Consider the following 21,244-nt stretch of genomic DNA (forward strand, 5'->3'; position numbering starts at 1 on the left):
CAGGGTGGGGTGAAGAGGTATCAGTGAGGTGACTTTGAATGTGACTTCAAATGATGGGTAGGGTTTTAACAAGAGGAGACTGTAGGGAAGAACATTCTAGGAACTTTCCACAGTGCCATGGCTAACCTCTTCATTCCCAATGCAAACACCCTATTATAGATTCTCTTTACTAGTTACCAGAATCACTGAAATTGCCTTCATTTTCTTCCTCATCTAATTCATCCTTTGTAGGTTCCCAAAGTGGGTGATACCTTCCCCTGGGGGGTGCTAGAACGATCCAGGGGGTGATAGTAGTTTAAAATGACTCATATGTCAAAAAAACCATTAAAGGGTTGAAGAAAGTAGACTTCCAGGGGGGTGCTGAGTAGTTTTTTAAAAAGGGGGCGGTAGGCCAAATAAGTTTGGAAACCTCTGTGGGTTTATGTTTTGTTGCCAGACATTTTCCTTATATATAATCTTGCTACATTTCTCCTCTGCTGAAAAATCTTGAATGACTGCTTACTGCCTATCGCACAAGGTTCAAACTCCTTTGCTTGGCATTCAAGGCCTTCCACAGGTGTGCTACCCTACATTTTCCCCCCCCCCCCCCCATGCTGCATGGCTTGACTCCAGCTGAATTGCTGTTTGTCTTCTGAACATGCCATTTGATTTCCTATCCCTGTTCTTTGTCTTTGCTTGTGTTCTTCCCTGGGTTTGGAATGTCCTTCCCCCTCTTATTCACCTGTTGAATTCCCACCTCCTTCAAAGCTCAACTTAAATGTCAACTCCTTTATGAAGCTTAGTTTCCCATCCACAAGTATTTTTCTCTGAAGACCTCACATAGCACCTTTTCATACTGCTGTATTATACTTGTCATGTAACATTGCATTAACATTATCTATTTGTCTTTCCCTCAACTAGTTTGTAAACTCTATGCAGGCAGGAGTGCATCTTATCAAAACTGTGTTTTTCCCAAGATTTAGCCCAGTGTTCTGCACAGAGGCATTTTTTGTTGATGCCTTGTTTTTTAAAAATTAATTAATTTTTAGTTTTAAACATTTGCTTTTGTAAAATTTTGAGTTCTGGATTTTCCCCCTTCCCTCCACTTCTTACCCCCCAAGACAGCATGAAATCTGATATAGGCTATACGTGTATGATCATATTAAACATATTTCCACATTAGTCATGTCGTGAAAGAAGAATCAGAACAAAAGGGAAAAACTAAGGTAAAGATAAAACAAAAAACAGTAAAAGAAAGAGAAAACAGTATGCTTCAATCTGCATTCAGACTCCATAGTTCTTTTGCTGGATATGAATAGCATTTTCCATCATGATGAGTCTTTTGGAACTGTCTTAGATCATTGCATTGCTCAGAAGAGCCAAGTCTAACAAAGTCAGTCACTGCACAATGTTGCTGTCACTGTGTACAGTGTTCTCCTGGTTTTGCTCAATTCACTTAGCTTCAGTTCATGCAAGTCTTTCCAGGTTTTTCTCAAGTCCTCCTGCTCACCATTTCTTAGGGAACAATAGTATTCCATTACATTCATGTACCACAGCTTGTTCAGCCATTCCCCAATTGGTGGGCATCCCTTCAATTTCTAATTCTTTGCCACCACAAAAAGAGCTGCTATAAATGTTTTTGTACATGTACACCCTTTTTTAATGGCATCTTTAGGATACAGACTTAGTAGTGATATTGCTAGATCAAAGGGTACGCCCAGTTGTGTAGCCCTTTGGGCATAGTTCCAAATTGTTCTCCAGAATGGTTGGATCAGTTCACAACTCCATCAACAATGCGTTAGTGTTCCAATTTTCCCGTCTTCTCTAACATTTATCATTTTCCTGTTTTGTTGTGTTAACCAGTCTGATAAGTGTGAAGTGGTACCTCAGAGTTGTTTTAATTTGAATTTCTCTAATCAGTAGTGATTTAGAGCATTTTTTATATGACTATTGATAGCTTTAATTTCTTCATCTGAAAACTGCTTGTTCATATTCTTTGACCATTTATCTGGGGAATGACTTGTATTCTTATACATTTGACTCAGTTCTCTATATATTTTAGAAATGAGGCCTTTATCACAGACACTGGCTCTAAAAATTGTTTTTCAGCTTTCTGCTTCCCTTTTAATCTTGGTTGCATTGGCTTTGTGCAAAACCTTTTTAATTTAATATAATCAAAATTATCCATTTTGCATTTCATAATGTTCTTTATCTCGTTTGGTCATGAATTCTTCCCTTCTGCATAGATCTGACTGGTGAACTATTCCTTGCTTTCCTAATTTGCTTATAGTTTCACCCTTTATATCTAAATCATGTATCCATTTGGACTTTATCTTGGCATATGGCGTAAGATGTTGATCTGTAACTTGTTTCTGCCATACTGTTTTCTGGTTTTCCCAGCGGTTTTTGTCAAATAGTGAGTTCTTATTCCAGAAGCTGGAATCTTTGGGTTTATCAAACAGTGGATTACTATAGTCATTGACTGCTATATCTTGTGTTCCTAACCTATTCCACTGATCCACCCCTCTATTTCTTAGGCAGTACCAAGTAGTTTTGTTGATTGTTGCTTTATAATACAGTTTTAGATCTAGATTTAGATTCAGGTACAGCTAGGCCATCTTTCCTTGCATTTCTTTGCATTAATTACCTTGATATTTTGGACCTTCCATTCTTCCAGGTGAATTTTGTTATTATTTTTCCATCTCTATAAAATAATTTTTTGGTTTTGTGATTGTTATGGCACTGAATATGTAAATTAGCTTAGGTAGAATTGTCATTTTTATTATATTAGCTCAGCCTACCCATGAGCAACTGATATCTTTCCAGTTATTTAGATCTGACTTTATTTGTGTGATTTATTTCCTCATTGCCTATTCTAATTCCTTCAATTTCAATTTCTTTTTCTTCTCTTATAGCTAAAGCTAACATTTCTAGTACAATATTGAATAACAGTGGTGATAATGGACATCCTTGTTTCACTCCTGATCTTATTGGAAATGTTTTTAGTTTATCCCCATTACATATAATGCTTGCTGATGGTTTTAGATAGATGCTACTTATCATTTAAGGAAAACTCCATTGATTCTCTACTTTCCAGTGTTTTTAATAAGAATGAGTGTTGTATTTTGTCAAAAGCTTTTTCTGCATCTATTGAGATAATCATATGATTTCTGTTAATTTTGTTACTGATATGGTCTATTATGCTGATAGTTTACCTAATATTGAATCAGTCCTGCATTCCTGGTATAAATCCCACCTGGTCGTAGTGTATTATCCTCGTGATAAGTTGTTGTAATCTCTTGGCTAATATTTTATTTAAAATTCATTAGGGAAATTGGTCTATAATTTTCTTTCTCTATTTTGGCTCTTTCCAGTTTAGGTATCAGTTCCATATTTGTACCATAAAAATAATTTGGTAGGATTCCTTCTTCTGTTTTTTCAAATAGTTTATATAGTATTGGAATTAATTGTTCTTTAAATGTTTGGTAAAATCCACTTGTAAATCCATCTGGCCCTGGAGATTTTTTCTTAGGGAGTATTCAGTTTCTTTTTCTGAAATGGGTTTATTTAGGTATTTTATTTCCTCTTCTGTTAATCCAGGCACAATTACATTTTTGTAAATATTCATCCATTTCACTTAGATTGTCAGATTTATTGGCATACAGTTGGGCAAAATAGCTCCTAATGATTGTTTTAATTTCCTCTTCATTGGTGGTAAATTCACCCTTTTCATTTTTGATACTGGTAATTTGGTTTTCTTCTTTCTTTTTTTTTTTTAATTAACCAAAGTTTATCTATTTTTCTTAACATAAAACCAGCTCTTAGTTTTATATATTAGTTCAATAGTTTTCTTAATTTCAATTTTATTAATCTCTCCTTTGATTTTCAGAATTTCTAATTTGGCATTTAATTAGGGCTTTTAAATTTGTTCTTTTTCTGGCTTTTTTAGTGGTATTCCCAATTCATTGATCTCTTCTGTCTTTTTTTTATTCATATAAGCATTTAGAGATACAAAATTTCACCTAAGAACCACTTTAGCTGCATCCCATAAGTTTTGGTATGTCTTCTTATCACTCATTCTCTTGGATGAAGTTATTGATTGTTTCTGTGATTTGTTATTTGACCCACTCATTCTCTAGGAGTAGATTATTTAGTTTCCAATTAATTTTTAGTTTATCTTTCCGTGGCCCTTTATCCGTGTAATTTTTATTGCATCATGATCTGAAAAAGATGATGCCTTATATTTTTACATAACAAGCGTTTCTAAATATACTGTTTACCTCTCCCCTACTCAGTGAGTCTCCCCCAGTAACAAAGATGAAAAAAGAAAAATAGCAGTTCATCAAAACCAACCAACACGTTGACTATGTATGAACAAGCATCTGCCTCTTCCTCATTCACAGTCCCCCATCTCTCCATTGAAGGGAGGAAGGTACTCTTTTTCCCCCCCCTGGGGCAAGCTTGGTTCTTATAATCATGCAACATTTAGTTTTATTTTATTGTTCTTTCCTTTTACATTGTTGTCATTGTGTATATTGTTTCAGTTGTTCACAAACATATCTTTATGGACAGCTAGATGGAACAGTGGATAGGGTGCTTGGCCTGGAGTCAGGAAGACTCATCTCCCTGAGTTAAAATCTGACTTCAGAGACTTAATAGCTATGTGACCCTGGGCAAGTCACTTAACCTTGTTTGCCTCAGTTTTCTCATCTGTAAAATGGGCTGGAGAAGGAAATGGCAAACCACTCCAGTATCCTTGTCAGGAAAACCCCAGGTGGGGTCACGAAGAGTTGGATAAGACTGAACAACGATTGAACAACTAAACATATCTTTATTATGCATGCATCAATTCATATGTCCCATAAACATAATTGTTTTCCAAGTTTTATCTTTCTATGTTTCTCTGAATTCTTCATCTTTTTCATTTCTTTTGGTATAATAATATCCTATTACAGTCATATACTACATTCTGCTTAGCCCTTTCCTATCGCTGGGCAACTACCTATTTTGTTCCCATTTCTTTGCCACCGCCAAACTTACTGTCATGAATATTTTACATATGTGGGACTTTTTTGTTTTTACGTCCCCAAGGGTAGCCTAGCAATGGGAAAAATCTAGATCAAAGGATATGAACGTTTTATGTCACTTTTTAAAAGCTTAATTCCAAATTGCTTTCCAGAGTGATTAGAATAACCCGTAGCTCTACCAATACTATGCTAGTGTGCCCTCATAAAAGGGTTACAGGTTCATAAATTTAGATCAGAGCTAGAAGGGATTGTAAAGGCCATTGAGGCCAACTGGCTATTTTTACAGATGAGGAGATTGGAGTACAGCGAGGCTGATAATGTGACTTGTCCTTGCAAGTAAGTGTATGAGGCAGGATATTTGTATATCACAGGTCTTCTTGATTCGAAGTCCAGTGCCCTGTTCCCTTTGCCATGTTACTTCCCAAGGCGTTCGATATGTGTTTGTTGAAATGAGTTGAAGAAGGAACACAATGAGCAAAAGCCCAGGATGTGTTTGGGAAATGTTTGGTATTTTAATTTTGCAGGAGCGTAGGTCTTAGAAAAGGGAAATAGTGAAAGGTAAAATCAGAAAGCTAGCTTGGGGCTAGAGCAGGGAAGGCCTTGGATGCCAGGGTAAGGAATTTAGAACTTCTTCTGTAGGCACTGAAAAACCATTGGAGGATCACATCTTATTGATGTGTTAAGCTTGTTACTGCTGTGTGATTCCATTGAAATTAAGGATGTGATGGTGAAGTCATTTTAATTGGGAAACCTCTGGCTAGAGTCTAATTAGATCTTGATCATTATTTTTACCCCTCCCTCTTCTCTAGTGCCTCCACCTTCTTTCTATTCTACTTTTTCAGTGTCACTTTGTTTTTTTCTTTCAGAAACAAATAATCAGCTGATTTCTTTACTTTTCAGGCTGGGAAACTGGAACACATAACATCTGATTGGATGGACTGTGCCCTGTTGTGGAGAGGAAGACCAGAGATGGAGTCATAATCTTAGGATTGGTTTTTCTCCCTGAGAGTTCCAAACATTCTGCTTCACTGTGATACAACCATAGCAAAGGTGTGATGGACAGACCATTCCTATTTACCTTGCGCCCTTTTTTCCTCCATGTGGAAAGTGGAAAGCAAGGCAACAGAGACCAAGAGAAAATTGGTTTAATGAATGAGAGTACTACCTCAACTCTCAGAACATGGGCCCTCCTTTAAAGGTAAGATACTGGGCGGTGGTTTAAGGTTGTTATTGTTGGCAGAAGGAAAATCATGGTATGGGCATTTCCAGAAAAAAAATAGCTTAATTGTGAAGGGGCTTCGTTTAGCAATACCACAATAACAGCTATATTTGACCCAGGTGTTGCAATCTTATAATTTTGAGAGTGTAAGAAACTAGCATTCATTTCTGGGGAATGGCTTTTCCAGTACTTCTCTTTAATGTTAGATCTAAAAAAATCATTCATTAGTACAATATTAACCTTGTATATTTTCCAAAGACTTTAGAAGTAATGACATCATTATATATCCCAGCATTTCCCTGAGGCAACTCCAAGAGGTTTTTTTTTGTTTCGTTTCCTTTCACGCATAATGTACCAAAGGGAGTTGGGAACTTGTCCAAGGTCCTTAAACAAGGAATTACATTAAATAGTTTGGGTTATATCTTATTTTTATATTTTATCTTTAGTTTTTTTTTGTCTTAAATGGAAAGATGTCTCCATTGTAGGTCAGGAAGGTTTTGACTTTCCATTTTCAGCCTTACCAAGAGACACCATAGATTAGAGTAGTTCATATTGTTTTGTTACCTCTGTAGAACCCCTCTTGGGACTATTCTCTAACTTGTACTTACATTCAAGGATTGGATCTCCCCAGAGCTTGGCTGCTACGTGGCTTTTAAGATATACCCTGCTGAGCTTGTGTCTCTTGACTTGTGAACTGTCTTTTAAGGATCACCTGAGGGCATGGCCATCTTCTGTCAGGCAAGGGGTTGTCCTGTCTGATTCACTCAGAAAAGTGTTCACGCTTCATAAAGGAATCATTGGCATTAACACTTTGTCATCTGTAATTACAACAGTTGAGTTGGAAGGAAACCAGATTCCCTCTTATGCTTGCATTCGCTTTTTTTTTTAGTCTACCTTTTTTTCGAGAATACTTCACTGTCTAGGATTTTGCTTATTCTCCCTCAATAAAGATTGTGATTTTATCAGCACAGGATGCTACCATATCATAGGATATTAAAACAAACAAAGAAAAAACCATCTTTATAATTTTGAAATATAAGAACCAATTTGGATAAAAGTTAAAATGTTTCTTTGGGCTTGAATCAGACAGGGAAACTTTAACTTCCAAAATAATTTTATTGGGGATGCTGTAAGTAGGAGAAAGTGGGTTAGTTGCTGTATAAACTGCTGGAAGAAATAAATATTTCTAGTGATTGTGAACATAGAATACAGTTGTGTTCTTGTACCATGCACTAGTAATTTAGAATTAATCCTTTGACTTGAAGAATTGGGTCTTTAACCCAAATGAGTACATTGCTGGTCGGACTAATCCAATCCACTTCAATTTAACAAACATTTATTTAATACTTACTATTTGATACTCCAGGGCTATCCAAAGATGAATAAGACATGATCTTTGCCCTCAAGAAGTTTAGAGTCTAATAAGGAAGATGAGACACTTACATAAATGCCCATAGTAGAAAGTAGAATAAAAGAAATAAGTTTCATGAAAGAGGGTATACACAAAGTACTGTGCATACATGGAAGGAGAAATTACCTCAACTGGGGAGACTTGAGGAAGATTTCATGCTTGGAGGAGGTAGCATTTGACCTGGATCTTGAAGGATAAGTAGAATTTTGAGAGGCAGAGGGGGCAGAGGGTATTTAACATATAGGAAAATATAGAAGCAAGTCTCCAGAAGTGGAAAAAACTTGGGGCTTGTTTAGGAATTTGAGAGTAATTGAACATTACTGGTATATGGGGTGCATGAGAGAGGGTAGCTGGATTAAAATGGTTCTTGAATTCTAGGCGGTTTTCACTGGTGGGCAGTGGAAGACCATTCCAAGTTTTTGAGTCAGGGAGTGACATAATCAGAGCTGTGCTTTTTTTTTTTTTTTTTTGCTTTTTTTTTTCTTTTGAGGCAGTGGGAATTAAGTGACTTGCCCAGGGTCACACAGCTAGCTAGTAAGTGTCTGAGGTCAGATTTGAACTCAGGACCTCCTGACTCCAGGGCCGGTGCTCTATCCACTTCGCCACCTAGCTGCCCCCAGAGCTGTGCTTTTGAACATTATTTTGGCATGGGGATGAGTAGGAGAGGTTTAGGAGAGGGCAACATCCCCACCTAGAAAACTTGCTAGCATTTTTAAGTAAAAAGGCATTTGGTATGTAACTGTGCAAGCATTTATTAATCAATCAGTAAACATTTATTAAGTGCCTACTATGTGTCAGGCACTGGCCTAAACACTACATAAGAAGCTAAATAGAGAAGTATATATTTGATCCTACAGGCACTGGAAAGTCAGTGGAGTTGGTTGAATAGAGGAGTCACATAGTCAGATCTACACTTAAGGAAAATTTGGTAGCATTGTGTAAGATGGAGTAGTGATGAGAGACTTGAAAGCAGGGAGATCAATTCGGAGGCTGTTGCAGTAATATAGTTGAGAGGTAATGAAGGTCTAAACTAGGATGGTAGTCGTGCAAGTAGAGGAAGGGTTGGTTTTTAGAGGTGTTAAAAAGGTAGAAACACTACATGCCAGCCAGTTGAATGAAAAGGATGAAATAAATTACAGAAATGTTAGAGAAGTAGTTTTTTTTCTTTCTTTTTATTTGGGGGGGGGTTTAATTTGTACAGCTAACTGCCTGCTAGTTATCACAACATAAATATCCCACAGGCATCTCAAACTCAACATGTCCGGTATAGACCTAATGTTTCCACCTTAAATTTTCCCTTCATTTAAGCTTTCCTGCTTTTGTTCAGAGCACCACCATCCTTTTTATTATGCAGGCTTACAGCCTTGGAAGTAATGTTCTCTTCAATCTCTATTGCCCCCTCATTTTCAAACAGTTAACATCTTGTCGGTTCTACTTCCACAAAATATCTCACACCTATTTCTTTTTTATAATCATTTTATCACCAACCTAGTTCAGGTCTTCATCAACTCTAATCTACACTGTTTTGATAATCTCCCTGTTTCCAGTCTCTCTCTTTTCCAATCCATTTTAACCAGTTGAAATGAGAGCAGAGAAAAAGAAATATCTGACAAAATGATCTTTTTTTCCCTCTATTAATTTCTTTATTTTTAGTTTTTAACATTCATTTCTACAAGATTTTGATTTCCAAATTTTCTCCCCATCTTTCCCCTCCCCCCACCCCAAGACGGCATGTTCTGAATACCCTTCCCCTAATCTGCCCTCCCTTCTATCTCCACCCCCCTTGTCTTATCCCCTTTCTCTTCTATTTTCTTCTAGGTCAGGATAGATTTCTATACCCCATTGCCGGTATATCTTATTTCCCAGTTGCATGTGAAAACAATTTTTTTTAACATGTGTTTTTAAAACTTTGGGTTCCAAATTTGCTCCCTTCCTCCCTCCCCACCCACCCTCATTGAGAAGGCAAGCAACTCGATACAGGTTACACATGCCTAGTCATGCAAAACACTTCCATAGTAGTCATGTTGTGGAAAGCTAACTATATTTCCCTTCATCCTATCCTACCCCCCCCTTTATTCTGTTCTCTCTTTTGACCCTGTCCCTCTTCAGACGTATTTGCTTTTGATTACCCCCTACCCCAATCCCCCCCCTTATCTCCTCCTTATTCCTTCCCCCCTATTTTCCTGTATGGTAAGATAGATTTCCATACCCAATTGAGTGTGTATGTCGTTCCAAGAAGTAGCTTTTGTCAAAGGTCAAGTCATTGATCTTTAGTGAGTGATAAATTGTGAGAGTTCATACCCAGTTTGCAAACTAGAACTAAGGACTTCAAAAGAAAGCAGTATTTGACTTGCTGAATTCTGTGTGATGGTGGGGAGAGGAGTGGAAATATGGGATTGACTTAAAAGTAAAAGTCTGGGTAAAATAAATAGGTTTGTGATGATGAATTATATGTAAGAAAAAAATGAGGAGGCTACTCAGTAACTTAACCATCGGTAAAACTCATTATTAGTCTTTTGGAATGACTGTGTAAGTAAGTGTAGACAGGAAAACATATGTGTGCCTTTAAATGATGCATCTCCATTGAGGGAAAGATGGGTAAATGGGAACATTCCCTTTGTACAGTTCGTAACTTGATGTTCATAAGCTTGTTTTAAAAAATCTTTTGATAACTGTGTTTTGACCTAATTGGTTTCCTTTGTAGTTTTATGTATTTTATGTTAGGTATTTTAAAACATTATTCTGAGGAGTGCATAGGTTTTACCCGACTGTCAAAGGGCCATTGACATAAAAAAGGTTAAGAATGACTGCCTTCATATCTTGTTGGCATTAGAGGCAGAATAATCCTTTTTTTTTTAATTTCACAGAAATTTATTTTTAGAAGTAAAAACATTCAAAGTAACAAATTTTTATTGTAGAAGTGGTCACACAAACATTACCAAGTACCATTACACTGACATGCTGCATTTAAATTCCATAAATAAGAAATAGTATTTATGTGCTAGTAAAAGGGGAATATTACCTCTTGTAAAGTTTAGGCTTTTCCCCCTCAGGTAAAATGAAAATCACCGGACTGAAATATTGTTGATGACTTAAGTAGCAATCAAGAGACCTGGATTCTAGTTCCAGTTCAGCCCTTAACCATCTGTGTCTTTATGGTAGTCATTTCTCTCCTTTTGGCCTCAGTTTTCTCATTTGTAAAAGGGAGAGGATGGATGAAGCACTGCAGATGGATAGAGCATGAGGTTCTGGAGGCAGAGGCCCTCATTCATAGGCTCTTTACCTGTGTGATCTTAGATAAAATTGAGCCTCAATTTCCTTCTCTGTAAAACAGGGTAATTGGTCTAGATGGCTTTACCTTTGAGGTCCCTTTCAGCTCTAAATCTGTGTTAGGATCTGTGTTCAGTAAATCAGCCAAAGGTTCTAGAAAGGAATGAAATTTTGCTATTTTTCTTATGATTATACATGTCTCTGAAAATAATTTAACATGCAGAGGTATTTTTCAACAAAGAATGCCGATATTTGGATAGGTCCTGAGCCATCTTTGGAAAACTTTGACCTTGTGTCCATTTGGCTTTGTTCTTTGCATATATAGACTGATGACTTGAAGAAGCTGTGACCAGAAAGAACCATTCTTTGCATGCATCCATTGCCTAGATGCCATTGATCTAGTTAGTACTTCTTTCGAGGCAGAATAATCCTTGATCTCTACAGAGGCCTTAATAGCTCTGGGACATCACATAGTCAGATGACTGTGACAAGGAAGAGATTTTGACAATGACAGCAGGTACACATTTTTCTTTAAATGTACCATTATACATAGGTCTTTAAGCACACCAAGGAGCAAATAATTCACTCTACTTCCTTATTAAGTAGTGTCTAATGACACACGCTACTATGATCTTTTCCTGGGTAGTAGTAACTTACATTTTCATGGTGCTTTAAGGCTTATAAAGGGTTTTTCTCACAAGCCTGTGAGGTGGAGGTGTCTCACTCCCCAGCAGCCCCAGTGGTTCCTCCTGAGTGTGGCCACCAGATTAAAATGTAACTAGGAAATGTTTAACAAAATTTTTTAAAAAATACAACATAAATAATATTAATATGTGGTTTTCTAAGTCAATATGTGACCCAGATTGGTTTCTGTTTGCATTTGACACAACGGCTGTAAGGTTAAATAATATGATGTAAGTATTGTTCAGAGGACCTGGGCTATAATCCCTGCCTTGCTGCTCAGCACCTGTGTGATTCTGAGCGACATCCTTATCCTCTCTTAGCTTCAGTTTCGTCCATACAGAGAAAGGATTTGAACAGGTCCCCTCCAGTTCTAAGTCCTACAATTCTATTATTCTCATTTTATAGATTAGAAAACTGAGACTCAGAAAGTTGATGATTTGCCTGGAGTAATGAATGTTGGAGCCAGGACTCAAGCATGAGTCTCCTCACTCTGAATCTAGTTCCCTTTCTACTCTTCCACCTGTAACTTGAATATTTTTAGTTTCTTAGAATGAATTAGTAGTCAGGGTTGTGTGTTAGAATGAGAAAATGTTAGATCTGGAAGAAACCTTAGACACCATCCAGCTTAATTTCTAATTTTATAAAGAAAGAAAATGAGGTCCAGCAAGAGGGAGTGACTCAGTGTTGAATATCCAGTGCTCTCTGCATTACACTGTGCTGTCTTCCATTGACTTCCTGATGACTGTGCCCATCAAATTGTTCAATTCAACAAGCATTTGTTGAGCACCTACTGTGTGCCAAGTCTTGTCCTGTACATTGATGCTGGCTTCATTTTTTCAAGGAGCAAGAGGCTTTTCATGTCTCCTGAGACTTTTAAGTTGTATGCAAGCCCTTGCATTCTCTGCCCTGTGCATTCCATGATTGAGTAGAAATTTCATAGTCAGAACCAATTTGGAGAATATTCCAATAATGTGATTGGTATTCAACCCAGCCTAGCTATTGGTTCTGGCTGCACCAGGTTAGCAGCACATCATGCCATTTCAGAGACAGAATACTTTTTTTTAAATTTAATTTAATTTTTAAAAAATAATTTATTTATTTTTAGTTTTCAGCATTCACTTCCATAAGATTTTGAGTTTTAAATTTTCTCCCCCCCCCCCCCAAGACAGCGTGCAATCTGATATAGGCTCTACTTGTACATTCATATTAAACGTATTTTCCCATTAGTCATGATGTAAAGAAAAATTAGAACTAATGGGAGGAACCATGAGAATGAAGCAATAAAACAAAACAACAAAGGAAAAGAAGAGCAAATAGTATGCTTCCATCTGCATTCAGACTCCATAGTTCTTTCTCTGGATGTGGATAGGTAGGACAGAATACTTTCTGAGAGAGGCTTACAGCTTTTCTCTATAGTCATAGACTATCAGAGCTGGATGGGAACTTTAAGATTGTCTTGTTTATCCTCATTTTTCAGATGAGGAAACTCAACAGAGCTAGGACTTGAGTCCAGGTCTCCTGACTTCCATTGGGATGATCTTTCTGGTATGCTATAATGGCTTCCATTGTGTAACACTGAAGAATGATACCATTGTGTGCTTATTTGAGAAGAAGACTCAGTCATTAAGGTCCAATTCTTTGTGCTGCTTATGTCCTTCAAGTAGTAGTCCTATGTAGAAGTAGCTTGATGCTAAACTGTATTGACAGTGTAAATGCTTCAGATACGGAATGGTGGGTGGCTTTTTTTCCCTGTTTTTTTTTCTCTGTATAAATTGACTTAAATAAGGGCTCTTATCAAACTTGATTAAGGCACCCCTGAAAAAAACTCTTTTGCCTGTTTTCCATTGGCATATTGGCAATGGAAGAAGTGATGATGCTCCTTGTCTTTCCCTCCTTTTTAATCTCTCAGGCATGTTCCTTAGAAAGACCCGTTTTATTCATCGCTAGCTCTGGCTTTGGGAATTTTCTCTTATATTTCAGTAATTAAAAATTGGTCCTGGCAAAAGGTGTTTTACGAAGGTGATAATGAGTTTTTTAATACGTTCCAGTTGTAGAAATTGTGCTCAGTTTAGTTTAGAGTGGAGAACAGATGTGGTTCCCACCCATTGGCCATGAATTCAAAATTAGGTTAAAATACTGATAGGTTTATCATGCAGCACATAGTTTTGAGGGAAATAGGAGATATTGGGGTCCACAGGTATTTGAGTGTCAAGGTACACTGCAGGTTACCCCAAGGGAGTCCTGTGGTGATTCATATAAAAGTGGTGAAGACTTGGCAGTAGCAATATGAGCTTCCCAAGGTTCCAAGCCATCCTCACAGAGTGGCCTCTTAGTGTAAGGGGAAGTACAGCCTTCATAACTTGTTCTTGCCTCAGTTCTCTGCTACTCCATGGAGATTGTCAGCCAAGGGGCCAATTAATGGCAATTAGCCTGATTGCTGAGCATAAACAAGCAGCTTGCTGTTGTTACATACCCAGTGCTTATTGGGACAATTCAAATTTATTTTAATTACATAATGCCAATATGAGAATAATACTTGGTTGTTAAATCCAACATTTTATATTGCTAATTCTATTTGGATGAATTACTTCCAGAAAGCAACTGTAAGGGGACAGTGACTTCTTTTCCCTCATTGTTTGCATTAATTAGCACCTATTTGTTTGAGGAGGGAACTGTCCCAGGAGACCTGAATTTGAGAAAATGAAAGCCATGTTATTTGTAAGTAGCAATGAAACAATGAAATGTCTGGTATCCCAGAGTTGGTTTTTTTTTTTTTTTGGTACATTAGAATTCTTTTGAGAGAATTATGTAGTCTATCTTTGTTTCCATGAAATGTCTTAGGTAGGACTATGTTAGTTTCGAATAAAAGGATAGGGATAGAAAGACTTTAAGGATTTGATTGGCTTAATTAAAACCATAAAACTTATTCTGTGCTATCCTAGGTGATATGGCTGTGAGGAAGAGGAGAGGAAAGAACTAAGCTCGTTTTCTTTTGCAGCTGCAGCTGTGATCCTCAGCTGTCTGTCTTCAGTGAAGGGACCTGATGTTTTACGTTATTGGTGAGTGACGGAAAGATCCCTTTTTTTCTTTTTTTTTCTGTTGTTTGTGAATCTTGTTTAACTCCATTGCTATTTGACCTAGAAAATTGCTGGTCCTGCCAAATATACCTCAGTAGACTGGACAGTGGTAAAACTACTGATGCCTTGTGACTGTTTTGTTTTTACCACAATTATGGGAACTACACATGCAATACTGGGTGCATTATGTATGATGTATGTCATGTCAGAGAAGTATACCTCATTATCTACCAATAACACAGGATTATAGATTTAGAGTGAGAAGGAACCTCAGAGGTCATCTAGTTCAACCCCCTCATTTTACAGAAGAGGAAACTCAGGCTCAGAGAAGTTAAGTGACTTACCCAAGCATCATACCAATCATTGCAAATCCAGGAATCAAACCGAGGTCTTCTGATGCCAAATCCCTAAGTCCATATATTGTATTTGGGAAGGTTTTCTGACCCTTCTCAAAGACTCCTGGCCTCTCCCATATTAAGCTACAGTGAAGTATAGCTGGTGGGTGATATGTCTGGTCTTTTCTCCACATAGGTGGAATCACAGTGTCTGTGGTTGCCTTCTTCTTCACAATTAAGTTCTTCTTTGAGCTTGCCGCACGAGTAGTCAGCTTCCTCCAGAATGAAGACCGGGAGCGCCGAGGGGACCGAACTATTTATGACTACGTGCGGGGAAATTACCTGGACCCCCGGTCCTGCAAAGTCTCCTGGGATTGGAAGGACCCCTATGAGGTGGGCCATAGCATGGCCTTCCGAGTGCATGTAAGGGAATGTTTCTGTCTCCACACCCATTGGGGTTTCTAGTGGCTTGCTTTTGAAGAGCCTGGTTCTGCCTGTGGGTGGTGCTAGACTGAAATACTATTATTATCTTCCCTTGCCCTGCCCTCCCACCCCAAAGAATTTGGGAAGGATTCATATTTAAGCACTAGGGACTATTTTATTATTTTTCTTCCAAGGGTACACTTCTCTTTGAGGACTTATAAACTTAATGCCTTTTCAGAAAGTGAAAAATGTTGTCAGAACAACACAAGTCAGAACATCCCCACTGCAATGTGTTTAGCACAAATAGCACAGGATTCAGGCATTCAATGATACCAATGTAGTTTGATTTTAAAATTTGGGTCAATATTAATAAATCTCTCCAGAGGAGAAATTTCTGGTAGGACAAGAATTAGCATTGGTTATTCAGAAATGTGGGGTTTGAGTGGTACACTGACACAGTCCACTCCTGTCTTCTGTACAGCTAAGTTTGTATATTATTTAACTTTCATTAAACCTTGCATTGTATGTTGCTAGTTATTTCTCCCTGTGATACTATGAGCGAGACTCTGGGAGTGGATGGCAATTCTAACACACAATTCCTGCTCCCCTTACCAGTACCTGCTTTCTCCCATGTACAACAAATGGGTTTACTCTGGTCATAGGGGAACACTATTCTTTCTCTGGGCATTAACAGGTGCCTTTCACTTCCCCTATGCAGTTATTCTACAAGAATGGACAGCCCTTCCCAGCTCATCGGCCTGTGGGATTACGAGTTCACATCTCCCATGTTGAGTTAGCAGTGGATATTCCGGTAACCCAGGAAGTCCTTCAGGAGCCCAATTCCAATGTTGTAAAAGTGGCCTTCACTGTTCGCAAGGCTGGTCGCTATGAAATCACAGTGAAACTTGGTGGCTTAAGTGTGGCCTACAGTCCCTACTACAAAATTTTTCAGGCTGGTAAGATTTTAGGGATAGGAGTGCCAAGGTGGATTTAAAAGTCTTCTGTAGTTTGACACCATTCCAAATGAAAATAGTCCTGTCTTCCTCTCACCTTTATTGCCGTTGTATGTTTTCCTATACTGATGGAACCTATCTTTAATAAATATTTCTGAAGCTTCAGTTTTCTGAGAATTGAACCTCCTTTTGTCTCCAGTTATACTCTGCATATCCTTTGTACATATTACATAAGCAACTAGATCCTCCTTTGTTCTTCTTAAAATACTCAGAAATGTGGAATCTGTCCTAGTATGCAGCATATGTTTTGTTTCAATTTGTGGGAATGATACTTGTGCCATATACACTGTGGTGGCATCCTTTTGAGAGTGTCACTGGGCATTAGCCAATTTAATAGCTACAGAATAAAGATATATGACCTTTTGGGGTTAAATCCTAGCGGAGTTTAATTTGGTTTTGGTACTTTAACCATGGGCTGGTAACTGATTTCCTTACTCTTGTAACAATAGAATGAGGCTGTTGTCATTTACCTTTTCCTTTGAAGCTAAATCTTTCAAATAGATTCTTTTGTAACTAGCTGTTTCATTATAACTTCCTTTTGCAAGAATGTGCTCACTTGGAGACCCCATCTCTACCCAAAATTCTCTTCAATGCAGGCTGAAGACACTCCTCTGCCTTTCAGTCCAGCCTATCCCTAAGGTGTGGGAGCTCAGGGTGTGGGGCAGGGTGGACAATGACAGTATGTGGCTTTTTATTTCCTTTCATCATTTTAGTCTTGGTTTTGCCTCACAAAAAAAGTCCCCACTGGGAAAGTAGTACAGAGTAGAAGTGGGAGTTTAGCTCCAACTTTTGAATTCTCTGTTCAAGTCCCTTCTCTCTCATTTCACTTAGTGCTTGGATTGGTAAAGGATTTATAGACATAGAAACCTAGAATTCATCATATGAAACAGTCCCTTTATTTCCTTCTGTGCTGTGATTTAAAAGTGTTGTTTGTCCTTGGGGATGGCGAAGCCTTCAGAACACACTGTTCAAAGTAGAGCTCTTTGTACTGTGAAGATCCATCTGTTTTAGCATCTCTCGCTAAACGTTAGATCCTGTCCTTTTTGTTCTAGGGATGGTGGTTCCTTCCAAGACTAAAATTGTGTGTCATTTCTCTACTCTTGTTCTGACCTGTGGCCAACAGCACACCCTTCAGATAGTCCCTCGAGATGAGTATGACAATCCTACCAACAATTCTGTGTCTTTGATAGATGAACACAATTACAGTGTATCCATTCATGAGGTGAGCTCTCCTTTTCTTGTGTGCTAGGGAGGTTAAAGTCTTTTTGTTTTTAGTCAGTCTCCTTTTCTTACCTCATTTCCTGTCCTCTTCTTATGCTAAGTGATATTCCATCTCTCTTTGTAGCTTGGTCCTCCAGAAGAAGAAAGTACTGATGTCTCATTTGAGAAATCTGTGATATCCAAAAGACAGACTTGCCAGGTGTTCCTTAAGCTCACCTTGCATTCCCGGGGCTGCTTCCGTGCCTGCATTTCATACCAAAATCAGCCAATCAGCAATGGTGAATTTGATATAATTGTCCTAAGTGGTGAGTTGAAGGGATTTGGAATTTGTTCTTTTTGATGCATTTCTCCTCTCCTTTGACCTACTGAAATTTTTTTAAATTAATTATTTTATGTTTAGTTTTCAACATTTACTTCCATAAGCTTTTTTTTTTTTTGGCTGGGCAATGGGGTTAAGTGACTTGCCCAGGGTCACACAACTAGTGTCAAGTGTCTGAGACCGGATTTGAACTCAGGTCCTCCTGACTCCAGGGCTATGTGTTCTATATATTGCACCACCTAGCTGCCCCTCCCATAAGCTTTTGAGTTTTAAATTTTCTCCCCCTCCCTCCCCAAGACAGCGTGCAATCTGATATAGGCTCTACATATACATTTCTATTAAACATATTTTCACATCAGTCTTGTTGTAAAGAAGAATTAGAACCAATAGGAGGAACCACAAGAAAGGAAAAACAAAACAGAAGAGAAAAAAAAAGAGCAAGTAGTATGCTTCCATCTGCATTCAGACTCCATAGTTCTTCCTCTGGATATGGATAGCATTTTCCATCATCAGGCTTTTGGAGATGTCTTAGATCCTTGCATTGCTGAGAAGGGCTAAGTCTATCAAAGTTAGTCATCGCACAACGTGGCTGTGACTGTGTACAGCGTTCTCCTGGTTCTGCTCACTTCACTCAGCATCAGACCATACCTACTGAAATTTTTATTAAATCTTTGAGCCCTTCTTGGTTTAGAGCAGTTCTTAACCTTTTTTTGTAACATGAACATTTAACATTCTGGCAAAGCATATAGATTCCTCAAAATAATGTTTTTTAAATCCATATAATAAAATACAGAGGAAACCAGCTATATTGCTTTACAGTTATAAAAATACTTAAAAAAAAATTCATGATCCCCTGAAATCTATCCAAAAACCCAGGGTTAAGAACTCCTGGTTTAGAGTCTTACATACTAAATGGTGATCTAGATTTAGCTCTATGTATCTAGATCTATATATAGTTTTAGATATTTGGATCTGTATGCAAAAAGATACCACCATTTAGTTTGTCTATTTATCTGTCTATCTTTCTATCTATAGTATGTTTCTCTAACATATCCTGTTTTCAGTCTTTTCCTTTATTCCTTTTAGAGAATGAGAAGAACATTGTAGAACGCAATGTATCCACCTCAGGGGTCAGTATTTATTTTGAGGCTTATCTTTATAATGCCACCAACTGTGCCAACCCACAGTGGCACCTTCCACCCATGCACATGAGCTCCTCCCAACGTCGTCCTTCCACTGCCACTGAGGAGGAGGATGAAGATTCTCCCTCTGACAGCCAGACCCCTGAAAAGGTGAAAAAACCTAAAAAGGTGTACTGCTACGTATCACCCAAGGTAAAAACACCTTTCACTTTTGCTTTTAAATTCCCCTGCTCATGCTTACATATTTATAGTGCTTGCCACTAAGTATCTGTAGGACTATAGCTTACTGGAGTTGCCTTTCAGAATATCTACTCCGCTAGAGTTGGAATAGGGCAATTGTCTTTAACATTCTAGAAAACTGGAAAAACTAGATAGATGTTGAACATACACTCGTGGTATTCTGAAATTTTTTGATAATCTGGACTGGACTAGAGAAGCCAAGATGTTTTAAATTGTAATCTGTCACCATATGTTTTTAGCTATTCCTGAGGATATAGTTTTCAAAGTTATGGGCTGGTTTTGAGAAAGTTACCTTTAGCTGTTGGAATTTTCTTTCAAGAACTAAAATCTTAGCTGACACCTTGTGCTGTGTTGAAACAAGTTGATTAAAGATAGAATTTTATAATCTCTCAGTGCATGACAAATGACTTTCCCTCTCTCCCTAGCTGGAGGGATTGGAGTAGAGATACTTTGGCAGGGATGAGAACATAAACCTCCCAAAGAGGTGCTTTGGGTTAGGGAGTTCTTTTTAAATATATGGATTTTGTTTATGAATTCAGGACTTAGATAAATGAGAAACTATGCAAACTCCTTGTTACAGATCTGGAGTCCCTATATCTCTGTGACCCAAACTAAATTTTGGGCTTGTTCCACTTAACGTTCTTTTGCAATTTTGACAGTTAAAGATCTGGCCTGCTAAACACTCAAATTATAGATCCCTCTTAGAATTTTTTTACTTCTTGTATCATTCTTTTCTTCCCTTGTTTTGTTGGAAATTACATCAAGGGGGCCTTACTGTATCCTTGTATGAGGGGTATTTTCTCCTTTTCCTCTTTGAAGAAAAGTCCAAGGGTTGTTTTCAAGTTAACTTTCCTCGATCCCAGGGTTGCTGTCAAACTGGAAAGAAAGGAGAAAGCTGTGCTCAGTTTCTTAATGCACAGAACCCCCCTTTTAAAAAATAAGACTTAGAGCTGAAAATGACATTGGTGACCATCTAGTCTAACCTTCTCATTTGAGGGCTGAGGAAACAGACTCAAGGAGGAAGGAGGGGGTGATGTTAAGTAATTTGTCTAAGTGCATATAAGAAGTAGAGTGAGGATTTGAACTTTGAAGGATTTCTCGATCTTAAGCCTTGGGCAGTAATTATTATTATTATTATTATTATTGCAATAAGAAATGGGGTTTAAACTTTAATAAAACTTAAATTCCAATGACTCCAGGTAATTTTAAAAAATTTCTTTTGCTTTATTTCCTTTCTGGTTTCTTGGTCCCACAGCAACTCTCAGTGAAAGAATTCTACCTGAAAATCATTCCCTGGCGCCTCTACACTTTTAGAGTATGCCCTGGGACAAAGGTAGGTTGAGCTTTGTGTCTTTTCCATATTGAATGAATTTTTTTTTCCCTTTTTAAAGACTGTTTCCCTATCTTGCCCAGGTTGGAAGTACAGGACTTATACACTGGCCCAGTCCCACTATGATTAGCATAAGAGCTTTGATCTGCTCTGTTCCTAATGTGGACCAGTTTGCCTTTCCTTAGGCAACTTGGCAACACCTCTACTCCCTTCTCCCCCATCCTGTGCTTCTTCCCACCCCCTCCCCCCATATTAATGCTGAACTTAGTGTGTTCATCTGATCAACTTAGCCCACTGCAACTAAGAACTCCTGAGCTCAGGGGATCCTTCAGCCTCAGCCAGATCTACACAATAGCAAGGATTACAAGGTGTGCACTGCCATGCCTGATTTAACCCTCTTTCCCTTTTTTCCTGGGAGAGCTTCTGATGGATCTGGATGTTCTCACTGTACATAGAATCTGCTGCCAAAGGAAGGAACATTATCTCTACTAAATAGCATCAGGAATATGTAAATTATAGAAAGAATGCCCCATAGGAATTGTTAGCAATTCAAA

At 38.0% G+C, this 21,244-nt stretch overlaps 1 protein-coding gene across 9 annotated transcripts in view; it reads left to right on the forward strand.

Moving 5' to 3' along the window:
• The window catches only part of AREL1 (apoptosis resistant E3 ubiquitin protein ligase 1), a 60,912-nt gene that overhangs the window by 21,262 nt on the left and 18,406 nt on the right, over positions 1–21,244 (forward strand). For 4 of the 9 annotated variants that reach the window (XR_003567553.1, XR_003567554.1, XM_027844844.1 and 1 more), the window contains 8 exons: positions 5,907–6,204; positions 14,533–14,649; positions 15,199–15,425; positions 16,144–16,381; positions 17,491–17,660; positions 17,784–17,964; positions 19,065–19,312; positions 20,616–20,693. Coding sequence is in view for 7 of the 9 variants with exons in the window: in XM_027844844.1 (XP_027700645.1) it covers positions 14,634–14,649; positions 15,199–15,425; positions 16,144–16,381; positions 17,491–17,660; positions 17,784–17,964; positions 19,065–19,312; positions 20,616–20,693 (1,158 nt within the window). In the remaining 2 variants the exon portion in view is untranslated. Of the gene's footprint in view, positions 1–5,906; positions 6,205–11,231; positions 11,424–13,067; positions 13,136–14,532; positions 14,650–15,198; positions 15,426–16,143; positions 16,382–17,490; positions 17,661–17,783; positions 17,965–19,064; positions 19,313–20,615; positions 20,694–21,244 lie in introns of all 9 variants that reach the window. The other 5 variants (XM_027844845.1, XM_027844848.1, XM_027844849.1 and 2 more) reach the window with 5 other exon arrangements.

The sequence above is a fragment of the Vombatus ursinus genome, unplaced genomic scaffold (genome assembly GCF_900497805.2).
Source record: "Vombatus ursinus unplaced genomic scaffold, bare-nosed wombat genome assembly UNPS02014945.1, whole genome shotgun sequence".
NCBI lineage: Eukaryota > Metazoa > Chordata > Mammalia > Diprotodontia > Vombatidae > Vombatus > Vombatus ursinus.